The following is a 17,939-nucleotide window of genomic DNA, read 5'->3' as shown; positions in this document are numbered from 1 at the left end:
TATGCATAGCTCGAGAGAAAAAGAAGTTCTGAAACCAGAACACCGATTGTGTTAGGAAACATTGGAAATGTTATTGCGAATATATATAAACCCTTTAGTAAGTAAATGTTACTACAAAATGTAATGGCGTATTTTTTAATGTAGTACAACCAAATTGATCTATGAAATGGTGATCACAATACCAAATACAAAACAAGCTTTTTAATTATGTTCATTTATTCATTATATCAAAAGAATTATACAATATATTCAGTTTCATTTTATGTGAAAAGGTATATTTTAGGCATGAGTAATATATAGTTATGCCACAAGTAAAAGCGTCCCGAGTATTCTTTGTCAGACATATGCGTATGGGAAGTTTGTACATAATCCAGCAATAAAATATATATATATATATTTTCTAGAGAGGGTACGGGGTTCTGTAGAGCAGAGATGATACATCGATAACAGAAATAAACGATCTATAGAATTTGATACGAATATGATATATTTATCCATCTCCGATGTTATCTATATGAATAAACTAAAAATGCTACCAAATGAAAACATATATATCATTATTCTAACTGTTCACCGCCTACAACCTCATGCTTCCTTCCTTCGAATACAGATATAAAAAAGCTACAATAGATAATGGCTACAAGATAGGGTATAGTATATGATTGGATACGAATATAATGATGACCGTACATTTGAACCCATGTACATTTGAACCCATGCGTATATCCACGGGTTCAATCTATATGCGGGTGCTAAAACCCATGGGTTAGGGTTAGTATGGGTTTAACTATCCGTGAAACAAAAAAAATCCATAGGTGCAATAGCATGCAGATGCAATTGTCATGGGTTCAAATGTACGTGGGTTCAAATGTAATGGAACCGAATATAATAAATAGGAGGCAGTTAATATGCTCAGTTCTACAATGCTTTCTTTGTCATTATCGATTCCTCTCTTCATCCACCAAATCCCATCATTGAGAAGCAAACAGAACTTTTTTTCGGATGTCGGCAACCCATGCAATGTCTCACTGATGGTCTTTCTGTAGAGAACAATATTCAATCATGTCTAACTGACACAATACATATCAAATCCCTAATTTGGTAAAATGGCTGAACAGATGCGGAAAGGAGTCAAACGCAGAAGAGATATACGGACGGTCAAAGTATCCAAACTAATTCTAAAATTGTAGTAATAAATAGAAAGAAATTAAACTGCCATTATAGATACAATTTGTCACAGATTTCGTAGACGCAAAGCAATTCATAGGAATTTAAGTTGTATCATATCTTAATGTATATATCATATGGGTAGGTTGCGACTTGCGATCAATCGTAATTATGAATATCCGTATTTAAAATTTCCATACCTCCACAAACTGGTAGAAATTTCCATATCCCATTTACCTTTTTTGCTATGCATTCGTCGGAACAGGTTGATGCAGATGGTTTCTCCTAAAATATATTTATAAATGTATACCTTTTCTTATGAGCATTGTAAATGTACTAGTATTTTATGAGATGCAACAAGTCTATTTAATTTTAAACGTTGCTCGAATCATGGTTCTAGTGTAGACTAACAATCGCTATTTACTAACGGGTAACGCATCGCCGTAATTTTATATATTGCCAGTTGTCTTGGCACCCAAGTGGTTGTCCTTGGCTTTGCTCAGAGATGAGTTCACGTGACCCTGATTTGAGCAATCCGTATTTGAAAAGCCTCCCTACCCCTGAGTAAGAGCGCAAATTTTGATAGCGCAGTAATCTTCAAAAAAGGTTACAATGAAAATTAGGGTCAGGGCCAGGGTTGATTAAAAAACATTTTGCTCACCACAGCAATTTGCATTGATTCCGGTTGGGTGCATTCGATGCTGCGACGCTGGTAAAGTGAACTCTGTCCAGAAAATGTAGAAGTTCTGTTATGTTCTCCATACCACCTTAAGATTGCTTCGTCGCGGTAATTGCAATCATACTAAATATAAAAAGATAGATTCAAAATGTTATGGCTCAATGACGCATTCGTCTAATGAAAGAAAATGTTTGGTTTTACACGGTGATTAATCTCACTCGTGCTCTGCTTCGACGGAAGGCTTTCATGCGCAGCAATCTTTGACGCGTCGGGTAAACTATATAACTTTTTGATAGGTCGGACTCTTCTTACTACGAAATTCTATTACTTATATTCAACTAAAAGCATAACATTCTAAGAATATATATGCAATGTAACTTCACTCACCAATTCTTCACTTTTTGGAAAACATCCTCGTTCGATTTCCCCCTCGGAAACACAGACAGGTTTCGAACGCGTCGGCCAGTTAACTGTGCCATTCTTCCTAAATAACAAAATTTAAATATTTGTTACAGTTTTGTATTTGCACCGCCTGTTCTCGAGGGAGGTTGCCATCCGGGGCATACGCAGTCCTGAACTATAAGTGACTTCTTATTGGACACGTTTAGTGGCCATAACGATCGTTTCAATATTACGTTGTTGTTGTTCTTGTTCTTGTTCTTTGACACGTTTTTAAAAAATCGCTTTTCTCTTCGAATACTGGACCAATTGCTTTGAAATTTTCAGTGGTTAAAGATTAATTTCTTCGCTAGAAGGCTATTACTTTTATTCATTTCAAAATTTTGCGTGAATTCTATGAAATTTGATATTTCGTCTAAAATTTTGCTGTATTATATTTTATCCATGGGAACACGGACTTTAGTCAGTGTCATGACTGGCTGTACGTTTTGATTCTGCAAAATTCTTGCTACTGGAAATTCAGAACTTTTTTGAGGGTACCGGTAGCGTCAAAGGTACCGGTAAAGACTGATTCGCTCTAACGTGTCCATATATTTGTGCGTAGCTCTCTTGTTCTTAGTATTATGATATAGCCTTGTTTCAACTCATCATTTTCAACACCATAATTTATCAGTTACTTGGCGCGAATAAAATACGTATACGGTACATAGACAGCAAAACCGTTTGAAACCGCTTCCAAAAACTGTTCATACTATTTTTGTGAGAATGCGGCTAGGTTAATCCTTTCCCCCTACTGTAAAAATGAAATTACCTGCAGATTCCGATAAATTTGGGATATAAATCACTATCTATAAATAACGGGAAATGGGATTTTTTACATCTGAAAGTGCAGGCGATTTTTTCCGCAGTCAAATTGCAATGAATAACGTCAACAAAACCTCTGTGAAGACCACAGTAACGCAGCAATGGATGACGTACCAATGATCCATTGTATAGATCTAAAAATGGAGAAACATATAAAAGAATGAACAACTTCTTCCTTTTATTGTTAAAAATAAGCCGTATTTGCGGGTAATCGAATCCAATCAAGAACAAATAATTATCCACAAGAATGTAATCGAACTTTCGTAAAAATGATTGTTGCGTTTAAAATAGATAAAAAAATGAACGATTTTACCCTTTTCCACTATTTTCAAAATGCCATCCATTTTTATTTTATCATTTTTCAAAAATAACACCCTAGTTCTTATTCTTTTACAATCGCTCAAATTCTATCAGCTTGTTAAATTACAATTATGAATCATCGTTTGGCGCAATCTAAAATCGTGCGGGTTCATACACAATTCCAAAGTGCAACTCATAAATAACAATCAGCATTGAACCATTGCATTTTTAAGATTCGTTGGTAATAGAGATAATGGTCCTGTGGTTAGCATGAAAGGGGTTTGGGGCCTTGTTTGCGAGCGAAGGTATAAACACTTCATTAAAATTCTTTATTGATAGACATTTTAAACATCTTTTCATGCTCTCTTAAAGACTTAAACGATACCTGAATGACTTACTTATCGGATAGACTCTTCTATATTCAATTGGCTCAATCAGGGTTAAATTTCTGGGGATCAATAATTTTACAAATGGATACTTGATTGCATCGATTGATACGTTCATTTTAGAATAAGTTTGAATATTCGAAAATGTGTTTAAAGTTTCCCATTTTGAACCTCGCCGTTGTCTTCGTGCACGAATCTACATTTTAGATAAAAAAAAAATAGAAGAGTACGTTATAATTTTTATTGAACTTATATTATACTGATATTACGTATCAACTTAGATGCACGAGCTCGACCATCAAATACACAGAGTACATAACAACGATTTTTTTTACGCTGTCGTCAATCAACATTAACTCGAACACATGAAACACAAGGGTACTCCCGTAGTATGTGTACCAGGTTAGGATTAGGTCATAATTTTATTCCGATTTTCCTTATTTCAGTTTCTGTTACAAGTTCGTGACTGTCTGTGTTAGCCAAGTGAATATACCCCATGACTATAGATTCAGTACTTTTACACAGCTTGATGTAAAATAGGCGAACAAAATTAGTTACCTCTATATTGGTGCACATACTTCTGGAGCGCCAACACAAGATCCCAAACGCACCACATAGGGTGAAAATGATCCAAAAACCCCTAACTCAATTTATTTTTTTGAGAAAATTGCTCAAAGCAAGATCACACGCAGTCACCAACAAAATAAATTATAGACTGAAGAAAAGTTACAGGCCACACTAATAGCGTCAGTAAATGCCGATCGCTGCGACACTTAATGCGATACGAACAGCTTTCTATTTTTATTTATATATCCATTGTTTTCTGTCAGATAATGTTGTTAAACATCTAATAAGATACAAACCTGTATCGCGTCATCTTCAAGCGATAATTTCGGAAGAATAATACGCAAGAAAGCAGGCGAATGTAATCCTTCATCTAATGTCTGGTAAAAGACGCAATTTTTCGACAAATTTTCTCTCTTCGTGAAAAAATAAATTGGTTTTTGTTCCCCATTTCGAATTTTAACTTTTCCGTAAGATCCTTCCATTTCGCCACCACAAAATGTATCATATCCAAGAGCTAAAGAATATAAAAGCATTCAAGCCCCGAATATACCTTGAACCTCTAACGAAGAATACATAATCTTTATTTATACTTAACAAATGGATAAACTGCATGTAGATTAAAATGGAATTAAATCGTCAAACCAAAAGGTAAACTTTGCACAAGGCTAAACAAAACTTCCAACTTCATTTTATCGTTACAAATTTTTACAGAGATTACCTCATTTGTACCCTCTTACACTTATTCAGTCATTTCAAATGGCAAAAATATGACTGTATTCCGTTAAATGTTTAATGTGAATAGTACTTACACAAATGTAACTGTATAATCAGTAGGAATGTCCATAGCACAGACTTTTTCCAATTTTTCATAGCTTCGTCGCTTTTTGCAATTTAACTTTTATAAAAATTTTATACCTATAATTATATCGTCGGCGAAAAGTATGATCTCTTCTGCACAAAAGAAATATGTATACATAAATATTAAATACTGATGTAAGTCACTCTCAAATACTTGTACTTATACTTATATTGTTAACGGGGTGTTTTGGACAGTGTGACATATTAAATAATGTTTACCTAGAATTTACATTCGAAACGTATTCCAAGGAGAAATGAAAAAATGTATGTTTAGAATTCGTATGCGTCAACAAGCAGTTAGCCTAGTTATCACTGTATCTCGACCTTTCAGTTACACTGTGAACCATTATTCAGAATCTTTTCGGACACTATATTCTTATTCCCGAAAATCGCCAGTCTTCAAACTGATCAAAAACAGTCATTATCGAACTCCAATAGTAATGTATTCTCATGTTCGTCAGCCATAAAAGGCCTGTTTCGAAACTTCTATTGCAAAACAACTTATATCTTAATACCTGGGCTTTTGTGCAGATAATCTCGTTTGAACCCCTTTTCCGGTAAGCCTTTAATGTATTTTCAATTCACGCTCCATTTATTTTACCCAAAAAAGTTCTTAGGCGGTAAAGAAGATTTATGAAATGCATGTATATATTCCTTTTTAATATGGCCTGCAAAACCATAGACATTATCCTACAATGGATGCATGAGAATCTGTGCATGCATGAGAATCTTATAAGCTTATGAAAGAACTAGGGCGTACTACTCAACCCATTGGCCATTACAAGTTCCATTTCATAATTAAGCACAATATGAAATGACAGAATCTAAATCTACTACAACACATCCAAGTGAAGGCGCGTAGTAGCCTATATATATATATACAGTGGTTATTCCCGAAAGTTTCGCCAAATACAAGCCAAGACACTTGATTATTTTCATCACAGTTCCCAACAAATAAATGCCTCTAGTCCAGGGGTGGGCAATTACTTTCCTGAGTGGGTCGGATGCGGATAACAGACTTGGTTATTGGGCCGGATGATCAAAATTCAGTATGATCAGAAACGGTTATTTGCAAATACCTAGAGTCCTAGACACAATGATCAATAGGTCGTTATTACAAGGGCTGGCAAATTACGGCAGCAGCAGAAAGAAAGTTGATAGAAAAAAAGCTTAACAGCTGGGTTAATGGGCTAGGATAACGTTAATGATGAAGATAGCACAATGTAACAATTGCGGTCATGATGACCGTATTTAATGAAAAGATTCATATCAAAGAGAATGAATGATGCGCATTCCTGTTTTATACGAACAAAATTACTGTAACTTGGGATTTAGGAGGCAAGTTTTATTTGACGATTTCATTTTGTATTCAAAATAGGAAACGGAAATTTCAATGGCAACATTCGTCGTGATTACCCATTTGTTGGAATTGCCGACTTTTTCACCGTTGATGGTTTTTCTGTTGCGCAAAATAATCAGTTCAAGACTATTACGAGAATTAAAAATGTCTTGCCACATCAATTTAATATATAATATAATTAATTTAATTATTTATTAAGAAAAGGAGCGATCTTGGTCATTTGATTAATTTGAGCCACTTAAGATTATTTTTAAGAAATCACCATTTGCAAAATTCCAAGGTCGGTCATAAAATACCACTAGTACAATTCTTTACGATAAAGTAAAAGCATTGCTACTTTGAAATAATGCGGCGATATGACGCAGCACAAACACATATTTGGGAACCGCTGGGATGTTCTGCATTATATTTTGTGATATATATATATATATATATATCTTATGACTCCGCTCCTTTCTTACAATAATCACTTCCTCATTTTCAGTCGCTAATTGGATTTGCGGATTAAATTTTTAGTTTGTATTTAGTCTCTCGTTTCAGATGACCACACAATAATGAGTTTTGCACACTTCATGCACAGTTCCGAGGAAATCTTTTTCTCGTCGTCCTCATAATACAGGAATAATTCCCTGTAATATAGTTTACCGATATATTATTGATGTTCACGTCTTAAATACCCATGACATGCTGAAGTAACTATCAGCGATTTCAACTCAATCCCCCCCCCCCCCTGTACTGGACAAAAGTAAACAAAATGTATTGGGACATCCACGAACACGCGCGTAGCAAAATGCAGACCAAAATGCTGATATGACAGGAGCTGGCATTTTTGAATTACTGTACAGAAATTATTCAGATGGCTTTATGTTTATATTCAGGGCTGATAGTACGTGTGGAATTACAATATTTACACTTGCGGACGATCTGCGATCTCTTCAACGATAATTTTTATGCATGAAAACTATAGCCTAATTTCAGCACGAACAAGTGGGCCGGATAAAACACCAAAGTGGGCCGGATCCGCTATAGAGTTCCAAAGCTCTTAAACACGATGAGTTATGGTCTGTCTTGACAGGCTATTTTCGCAATACCTCTATTATTTCCGGACGTAAAAAATTGGAAACCCGAACAATACATAATATATATTCCTAACAAATTCTTAATCTGAGAATGGCTCCGACAGTGTCGCGATAACGTCACATAGAGAAGTAAAAGGCCAAGTGTGTAAGCGACTATAGCACCTTTATGTGCCGATATCTCCTCCCAGTTGGTCCCGAATCAAAATGGCACTCATGGGTCGTTTGAAAGAGCTGGCAGAGCGCATTTCTGGAACAATAAAAAATCGTTTGTATGTATCGTTTGTTTAACTCAATTTTTTTTATTGAATTCTAAAAAATACAGCGCGGGTGACTCGAAATGCTTCCGCGGATTGGACGTTCATGAATAAGATAATACAAAATTGATAAAACCGTGTAGGTGATTAAATTATTACAATTTCCTACTCTTGAGAGTCTTCAAAACATGAGTCAAAATTTTATACGATTCTTCTAATCATGGTTCGCTTGCTTGTCAACATCAAAGTGACTATACAACTGGTCAACATTACTCACAACGTAGAAATGATAGTTTATTTTAAATAAACCCTTGTTTGACTAAATGGACCGAGTCTATCTTTAAAAAAAACGAATCGCAATATGGGTGGGTAATGATAAAATATTGATACTGTCATAAGGCGCCATAGGAAATTATAAAAGTCATTGCTGCAGGTTTTCCTAAAACAGGAACAAAGTAGCTTAATGCTGCTTTAACGATACTAGGGTATAACGTTTATGATTTTATAGAAAATGGCATATTATTGCACAATGAATGGAAAACGATATTTTACGAAGGTTGGACAACGGAAATGTTCAAAGGAATTTACGACCACGTCTACGCCGTAGTAGATGTACCATCCTGCTATTTCTGGGAAGAAATCCATAAGGCATTCCCTGATGCTAAAGTGAGTGAAAATGGCAATAAGCATTTTAAGTACGCGTATATGTCTCTGGTAAACGCAGGCGGTCATGCGTTGCATCATCGTTTGCTCGTCTGCTCGATAACTGCATTTCATTGAGTGTTGCAGAGGTAGAAAGTTACGATTTTTTAATTAAGTTCAATCCAACGTGCGACTGCGAACTATCAATTTTTCCAGTCAATTTTTCCGATCTGGCTCACAAATCATACTCGAACTATCAGATAGTTCGAGTCTGATTACTATCTCCAGCACAAAGGTTGTATCACTGACATAACCTATCGTCGAATCAAATTAACCCATAATATCCAATTTACCCAAAATACCCAACTACCATTTATTAACTAAATTAAATCGTACAGATAGGATACCATGACCGATTCTTTTTCGGTTTTCTTAGTGACAACTCGATATCAAATGCAGTAATTCCAGTAAATATAGCGATTCCTTTGTAATGGAATTGAGCATTCGCATACGAAGAAATCGATTCTCTGGAATTTTGTTGTGTTGCCATGGCAGCAAACATATCAAATTACAATCTATTTTTCCCATTTCCATTTGACATGATAAAAGATTATTTTGACATTGCGAGAGAATGAAGAGGCGTGGTATGAAAGTTTTGAAAAACATGTCAGAACTGGAGACAATAACTTAATATACAGAATGATGCAATTGCTTTCACCCACTAAAATAAAACTTATATATACGTGTAACAGGTCATGGCATTGTGGTAAGATTTCCTGGTTTAGTTTTGGTTACATTATAGTTCCTACTCCCATTTAATGATGTTCCAACTTATGTTGTTGTTTCGTTACTACATTGGTTGACATTCTTGAATTAACTTATTACTCAATTTGGGTGGTTTTATTTTAAAGGAATCAATGTATTTGGCGACAAGCGAATTTTTGAAGCTAAATGGTTCGACAGAAGCCTAAACGAACAATTATTGAAATTGAAGTATCGTGCACATATTGCACATTTTCTTACAGGTAAAATAATTGTTATGTTTTTTATCTAAAATAGGAATAGAAAGATATGTATCGCACACATCTTACCAGAATCCAATAGTGTTTGCCATTATGTTTCAGAGCGCTCCAAAGAACAAACTGCTTGTGTTTAAAGTATCTGAAGGATGGGAGCCTCTGTGTCAGTTTCTTGGTTTCCCGGTGCCAGATGAACCGTTTCCACACAAAAATGCAGGCAGCACAATTTTAAATGATATGCTTAAATCACATCCGTTAGTTATTAAAATGTGAAACGAGATGTTGATATCTTCAACTATTCTACTGACTGCCTCTATTTGTATTGGTGTTTTGGCATATAAAAAAGTAATTCGTGGTTTAACCTCGACTCTTGAAGGCGGTGTTATTAGTATTTGGAATAATTTGAGTCGGCGTATGTAAAACCAATGCATTTCATATGAAAGTCGACATACCGTAGCTGACACGTAATCTCGTCACCTTCAAAGCTGTATAAGTTTCGTGCTCGTAGTTATTAATTAACTGATTTTGACATTATTGACTTTTCACGTTCGAAATCAAATATTTCAATATTATGCAATATTTTACTTAAGGCTTAGCTGAGTTGATTAAATTTTGCTGTAGTCTAACTGCACAGTGCACGCCCTGCAAAGGAATGTACTGCATACATATGCATACAACACGGAACTTAGTTGTGCTCCATTCATCTTCAAACTGAACATGGAAATGCTTCAACTTTTTCATATGTCGCCAGTGGAATTAGTCATACACATTTTTGATATCTATAGTTAATGTCTGTTAGTTGTACAATAAGATCTACGTTCTCGCTATTATGTATTTGATAAATCAATATTTGAACCTGAACGATAACCAAAGATGAGTTTTCCACCAGCCCTTGCCAATTCAGTAAAGTGCTGGAAATGTACGCATTTTAGACTAGCCAGAGTAGCAATCAAAGTGTAGAAGAGCGAAAGGGCATCAAATTCACAGTTTGTAGCTCATACTATTGATTTTGGTGTATTAAATGAACATCATTTTCGCTTAAATACTGTTTTAAACAAAGACTGTGATGTATGTTAAATTAAGACTTGCCATACTTTTATATTGCAGTTTACACGCACCATTTCAGTTTCTGACCTTCCATTACGCATCAAAAACTATAAGGCTATCTCACGATTATATTTCAGGGCCGGATTCATTTGTTATGGGCATCGCAACTCTCGATATGTGTACATTTTCATTTATTTTATAGATTTTTTAACAACAACATGAAAGTGATAGTGGCAGGATTTTCCAAAACTGGTACAAAGTCGATGTGTGATGCTCTCACAAAATTGGGATATAATGTTTATGACGTGATAGAAAATATGTACATTTTAGAAAAGGAATGGACAAAGATATTGAATTAAGGATGGACCGCAGAAGATTTTCGTCGCATGTACGAGAATGTTGATGCTGTGACTGACCTTCCTGCTTGTTATTTCTGGGAAGAAATTCACAAAGCTTTTCCAGATGCTAAAGTAAGCATAGAATAATGTGTGACAGTTAAATAAATAGCCTATATTATGAATTTCTACATTTTTCGGATGCCTACGAGTTATTTTCCGAATTAGCCAACTTTTCCAACCTTAAAACATATAGTGTCCGAGCCACAACGGCTCTGTATTCTCATCCCCGCGTTTTTTTGTAAAAAAACACATCAAAGTGTATCGAAATCCTTTGCAGCGTTGTACGCCTGAAATGATTGCAATAAATAAATATATATTTGTTGTTCACGATGACCCGACTTTGAGAACTCTTATTTTAAATGCAAGAACAGCCAGTTGAAAAAATTATGATTGGTATAAACTTAAACATCTTCATAGTGGGAGAACAGCTTCTGAAACTGCGTGCATTTGTTATCAAAAAAAAATGGTGATCCTATTTTGGCCTTTTGTTTGGTTATATTTTTCGACTAGTTGTCCACGTTGGCATCACATTGTAAAAATGTCATATTCAGGTACATGTTTGTTCGGTACTTTATTTATGCCCAGCACCTCATCTGTTTTACAGATAATTCTGACAATTCGCGACGACGAAGATAAATGGTATAAAAGTTTTGAGAACCAGTATAAAACTTACGACAGTAGCTTTATTGTACGATTGATGGCAATTTTTTCTCCGACTTTTAGACGAGTAGATAGAGACATAACCGTTCCTTTAAGTAAGCATAATATGTAAACAATATTTTATGATTTTATATTACGATAATCCCGTACATTTCGTATAAACATGATATTCATGTGATTAACAGGCCGAATTTCATGTGGATTAGAAGAACAAGGCCCTTTTCGTATTCAAACAAATTTACACGAGCAAATTTTGAAAATGAAATACAGAGCTCACAACGCTTATGTGTTGCAGGTAATATTTACATATCATCAACAATGACTATCTTTATATTTGTCAATATTGCGACACTATTGTTACTGATTCATTAAAAAAGAAAAATATCAAATTCAAATATCTGCAATGCAATGGTAGATTTTGTTTTGCAGAATGCACCGCCAGATAAACTACTGGTCTTTAGGGTAACCGAAGGTTGGGAACCGCTCTGTAAATTTTTTCGGTATACCGATTCCAGATGAGCCTTTTCCTCACAAAAACGTGGGAGGAGATATAGTCGACGAAATGCTGAAAACGAATCATACTGTTAAGAGAATGGAAAAGGAATTCATGGCTTCATTCATGACTTTTATTGCACTATGTGCCATAGGTGGTTATTCTACATATAAATATGGGTTTTGGGCGACTGCCACAGCTCCTTTTAAGTTTTTATCGGATAAGTTTGATAAATAACTTTAATGAAACGCTCAAAAAGTAATCAAAAGACCAACACAGTAGAAATGGACAATACCAATTAGAAATGAAGAATTATTTTTTCGTGTAATACTATCTCAAATCAGTTTCGTATTGGTCAAAAAATAAAATTTAAATAACTGATAGAAGAGTATAGAAAACCTCTACCGACAACTAAGCGATACATAAAAATTCAATAATTTATTAGAGTGTTGATATCAGTCACTGACATACTCGTAGTATTCGGAATAAAGAACGGTAGTAGTAACAACCAAGAAAATGCGAATTTCTCGAATAAAACTGTTGACCAGAAAGTTTCATTTAGGAGAAATGTAATGTGGCTGTGGACATACCAATTCACTTTACTCGTGCCAGTCAAATTGTTTACAATACATTATACAGGTATTCACAGCAAACTATCATGCACTTAATTTTTAGTCATAGTATAATTAGTTTGTTTTACTCGTTTTTCATTTTGTGATATTTAGTTGCATGTCCCCCCTTTCGAAAATCGTTATATTTGATTTCGTTATATATCAAAGTATTTCATTTTGAAATGTTATTTCATGCATTCATTATTTTATGATAGACAAAAATTGGTGACTACTGACAAAATAAACCAGAGAATACCAATTGAAACAATGCTGATCTCAATTATTCTACATCTAGGACTGAGCATTTTCGAAACATTGGTATTTCGAAAGCGAACCGAAATTTTGTCCTCGAAACGAAACACAAGTTCCCAAAAGTTTGTCACAAGCAATAAATCATGCCATCATTATTACACATCGAATTAAATGTATACTAGCTGACGTTCCCAAGGATTAAATCTACAAAAAAGGAAGCACTTAAACCTAATTTGAGAATAAGAAATGATAATGCAATGTACCTCATGCAAGTTTTCCTTTCACAAAGGTTTCTGCTCAATGACAAAACTTTGACCAATTAGCACGAGAATAATAGGAAAACTGTTTGTACATGTAGATGTAGGGAAACTTGTGAACAACTAGAAAAACGTGAGAGGGAGGTAGCCAAGTTCTCCTAATTAAATATGTCCCGCATTCATAAATCAGCTCTTCTTTTTAAAAACACAAGAGCTTCTACACGTTTGCATGTTTAGCCAGACCTCAATTCGCTATAGCAGCATGGCCTGCGTCGAAAAGGCTCTTTCACATGGAGTTGGGGGTAATGGAACTGATAGATATTTAGGGTCAAGCTGTGACAAACTAAGATAGCGCATTTCATTATCGCGTCATAATGTAAGTGGATCAGTGTTATTAGCATAGAATCGTAGTGGTTAGGCTCATTTGATACTTTATCCGATGTCGCTTATTGTTCCCAACCAGCGGAGTCATACACATCTGGAATAATTTCGACAAAAGTAATGACGTTGACGAATTGCAGTTCGCATTTTCTATGATAACATAATACCCGTTTCGATGGTCAAAACAGTGCACTTTTATTGAGATTATTTAATAACATTGTCAAATCAATACTAAACACAATAATGATGTCTTCAATAAACAAAACATTTGGGTGAAAAAGTGAACCCAACAAATAACTCATATATATGGGATATTTTCATTCGACTTCCTGTAAAATTTTATTTGAAGATAAACATTATATTTTAACACAGTTTGAAAAAATAAATAGTTGGGCCTAATATAGGCTCACAGTGATAAAATTCAGGCTTAAATCAACCTGCCTTCTATAAAACATGTATAACAATAGATCGAGGTAATACTGCACTTTGTGGCGTTCCCCACACGACCGTATATAAATAAACGAATGATCATGAATTTTTTTTTTGCAGTAACGGCCGGAAGCTTTCACTTTATTTTGTGGCATAATGTTTGTTCACTAGTGAGTTTACTATTCATTTGTAATACATAGACGAGGAGGTATTCTGAGGTATTCCACACATGATGAGGTATTCTGCATGAATATACTGCTTTTGAAATATTTCATGCTTTTATATTAGACAATTATGTCTTTGTGACTTGTCATGTCTAGAGTGGGCATTGCAACACCGGACAAATGCATGGGTGTGATTTGAGGTAATTGCTTGATGAGTGTTCCTTTAGCACTCATTTCTGTTGTGAACGAACTCCCTCGGAAGTCTTTGGCTTGGCCTTTCATTCGGTGTAAAATAAGAAATGGGAATAGGCGATCTCTCCAATCAACAAAACAAAATATAACGCAAATTAAATTAAACACAATATTAAAGTTATACAATGTCATTTCCCCGACAAAGAAAAACACAGAAAACGCGGTTAAATCTGAAATAACGGCTAAAGCAGTCATCACAATTGATCTTTTCATAAGCGTTATGAGTGAGAGTGGCGGCGCTTGATTTGTGGCGGACGCTGTCACGTTTTTGTGATGGCGAAACATCGGGACAATAAACAAAGCTAGGACAGAAATTTGAGTTTCGATTTGTAGAAACAGAAACGCTAAAACCGGCCATCTCGGTATACAACTGAGTCTCAGGGCATTGCTGTTTATAGCTTCAAATGCTGTAGCCACGCTGATAATCAAGCTGAATAAAACAATAAAAAGTCCTTGAAACTGACTAAAAACTTTCCACGATTTTGAAGATAGATGTCGTAAAGTTGGTTCACAAGTGAACATGGTTTGTCGTAACCATAAAATCAAATACACTGTAATAAAAGAGTATCCACCCAAAAGCAAATTAACGACGTTTGTGATAGGTGTATATGGTACAAAATATTTTGAAATCACCAAACCCATTTTTGCCATTCCAACCAACCCAGAAATTATTAAGGTGGTGTTTAAAAGATAGGGCAAACTTCTGTAATGTTGTGCATTCACTAAGCCTTTTCGTTTTGGCTTAAGTATTGATTTTGTGAAATACACAACGATTTGGCAAATAGTAATGTAAACTATTATAATCGTATAGAGAACGTTAAGATAAAAGTCCCATGTTGAAATTGTACCGATGTTTTCGTTGGTAGATGTTGTTTGATTGATTGAGCAATTCACCATGTTGTCTGTCTTTTTGGTTGAACGGTTTGGTTTTCTCACGAGACGCTCAGCTTTTGTCTTCTTTATAATTTGCTGGGAAGCATCCACCAAGAAGATGGTTACTATAGATTCTAGCTATAAATATTACAATATAAAAATAAATATTGAAAATACAATATGGAAACGAATCAATAGATACTTCCGTCCCTTTACACCGTTTTTGGGGAATGATCCCCAACAAAATAATTTAATATTCCCATATGAATTCCATTTCAATGGTAAAGCTGAACTAACTAACATACAACTGCATCAAGTTAAGTATGAATTGCTTGTTCACTAGTCTTGCTAACTATACCAAAGTGTGATAATCTGTGAATTTAACAAATTTATAGTTTTCTGTAAGCTATTTTCAACCAAAACAAGAATGTATTTATATTTACGGGATGTCTTTAATGATTTGTGGTAATTAACAAACTAATCAACAAAATTTAATTTTGTCAAAAATCAAAGAAACGGCAATTTTGATTTGTGAGTTTAATTATAGAAAATACCACTCAAACCGTGACGACCAATCTACATCCTATTAATTTGGGCTTTGCTTGAAATGATTTTCTTGCAAATCACATCCATATACTTACTACAGACCTATTTTTGTTTTAAAATGCGTCTTGATCTTAAGCGCCTGATATTGCATCAAGCTATTATATTGAAGGACTCTTTAAATCAAACAATAAAATCGCTAGATATTCAGTATTTATATCCGACGGAATTGTGCCTGCAGTGCGAAAAACGCGCTATTACTTGAACAACGACGATATTTCGACGAATGTATCCGCAATCAAGTGAACAATATATTCATTTATTGAAGACTTTTCGAATTTTCGGAATGGCGACGAAAAACGTTTTAAAAATTTGCGATGAGTATTATGCTTGTTTACAAATTGAGTCGATATCAATATCATACACACTAAAAATGGAACGAATATTGCAGCATAAAGTTTGTATTTGGAGCTCCACGTCGGATAAAAAGAGGTTATGCTAGCGCTATTTGTGATACTGTGAATTGCGTGCCTATGGTACGCACTTCGGTTAGTTACAACGAAAACGATACAATACGCACTTAAGATGGATAACAGTTAATTTTGTGTGTAAAGGTCACACATTTATCCATTTCCGGTTTCAAACGATCGCTATTAAATTTACCTTTCTTTAATTTATTCCAGATCGCGGTGCAATGAAATCTAATGATTGAAACGTATGTTTAACCAGTTTTCATTTCTACTCAGATAAATTGTATTCTCTGGAATTGTAGTTGGGATGTAAGGTGGATTTTTACGATTGTAGTAGTAGATTTTAATGTGAAAAAGGTGGGATTTATTAGGAAATCTTGAAAACTATATTATAATGCGGATATAGTGACTTTTTTGATACCGAACTTGGTCGGTAAGCTAACCTATAAATATAGGCCAAATACTTCACAGAATGTATTTTTGTTTTCTGTTGAACGAAAGGAAGTCTAAAAGTGATTCCCATATTTACATGAAATTGGAGTTTATTTCCTCATAAATCAACTAATTTATCGATTCCAATTAAAGATTATTGCGAAGTACATGACCTTAAATTGTTAACTCGTACTGCACTTAAATACACAAATAGAAAACCATAATCTGCTATTGCACGGAAAACAAAATTAGACTAATTCAACATGAATTTAAAAAGTAAAATTAACCCACAAGGAAGCTAAGACCAAGCGACATTGTTATCTTTTCTGCGAATCGTGTTACTTACTGATTGTTGATTGCCGAGATAAAATCATTTGATTTGATTGAATTCGTTCTGTGTCAACTGCGAGTTAAATCCATTGAAAAATATTTTCTGAAAACTATATATATATCGATGATGTTATCACGTCACCATGCCACTTAACACATATCTACGTATTAAGTGTATGTGTATGTATTTTATTGGACACATCATCTACCTATAAATCGAATGTAATTATGTTTTTGTTGTGGATCTTGTTAGTATTTCTTCTTCTTGTTGTTGTGAAAAAATTGATTTTCTTTTTAACTAATAGTCCAATTGCTTTGCAATTTTCGGTGTTTAAGGATTATTGTTGTCCCTAAAATTTTATTACTTTTATTCATTTTCAAAATTTCTGTGGACTATGGGATTTTTTTTTTGGTTGCGATTGCACACCTCGCCATGGTTTCGTGATCGCATCTTAGCGATCTGGTGGTCAAGTTACGGGGACTCATAAAGATTTGATACTACTCAGTTCTGGCTTTCGTGTTCATATATTTAAGCATCGCTCCCTTGTTTCAATTTGGGTTAGCTGTGGTACAATAAATGGGAAGAAATATAGGTTTGCAACAACTGTCACAAAACCATGAGAGTTTTAATTTAGTCCGAGTACACTTGTGCATGTGACTACACACTGATTGTAGTGATTGGTATTGTTATGTGTAAATGCCACTTATTCATTACTTTCATTTGACGCTTCCAAGAAGTTGTTATGCGAATTATCAATAAGATGTCATGACAT

At 34.6% G+C, this 17,939-nt stretch overlaps 1 protein-coding gene and 1 pseudogene across 2 annotated transcripts; one reads left to right on the top strand and one right to left on the bottom strand.

The window, feature by feature from the left end:
• Nucleotides 1–852: 852 nt before the first annotated feature.
• On the bottom strand, nt 853–5,313 carry LOC120347205 (uncharacterized). The gene is made up of 8 exons (XM_039417110.2): nt 5,172–5,313; nt 4,659–4,876; nt 3,808–3,991; nt 3,057–3,243; nt 2,234–2,330; nt 1,829–1,969; nt 1,368–1,452; nt 853–1,040 (listed from the first exon to the last, which is right to left on the bottom strand). Exons 1-8 carry the CDS (start codon nt 5,230–5,232, stop codon nt 955–957), a joined length of 1,059 nt encoding a protein of 352 aa, XP_039273044.2. The 5' UTR covers nt 5,233–5,313; the 3' UTR covers nt 853–954.
• A 5,514-nt stretch (nt 5,314–10,827) lies between these two features.
• LOC120347221 (uncharacterized) lies at nt 10,828–12,466 on the top strand (annotated as a pseudogene). Its single transcript, XR_013479051.1, has 4 exons — nt 10,828–11,091; nt 11,624–11,774; nt 11,865–11,974; nt 12,109–12,466. The product of XR_013479051.1 is annotated as an uncharacterized LOC120347221 (transcript).
• The last annotated feature ends 5,473 nt before the right edge of the window (nt 12,467–17,939 follow it).

Source organism: Styela clava, chromosome 11 (assembly GCF_964204865.1).
Source record: "Styela clava chromosome 11, kaStyClav1.hap1.2, whole genome shotgun sequence".
In the NCBI taxonomy this organism is placed as follows: domain Eukaryota; kingdom Metazoa; phylum Chordata; class Ascidiacea; order Stolidobranchia; family Styelidae; genus Styela; species Styela clava.
This window is presented reverse-complemented; position numbering and strand designations above follow the sequence as displayed.

What these genes read in the sequence shown, in the direction of transcription:
- LOC120347205 (XM_039417110.2), bottom strand. Translation starts at nt 5,232, where the DNA reads ATGAAAAATTGGAAAAAGTCTGTGCTATGGACATTCCTACTGATTATA. An exon ending in AATCAATGCAAATTGCTGTG is followed by an intron (nt 1,453 to 1,828) that starts GTGAGCAAAATG and finishes AATATATTTTAG; the next exon opens with GAGAAACCATCTGCATCAAC. An exon ending in ATTTCTACCAGTTTGTGGAG is followed by an intron (nt 1,041 to 1,367) that starts GTATGGAAATTT and finishes TGTTCTCTACAG; the next exon opens with AAAGACCATCAGTGAGACAT.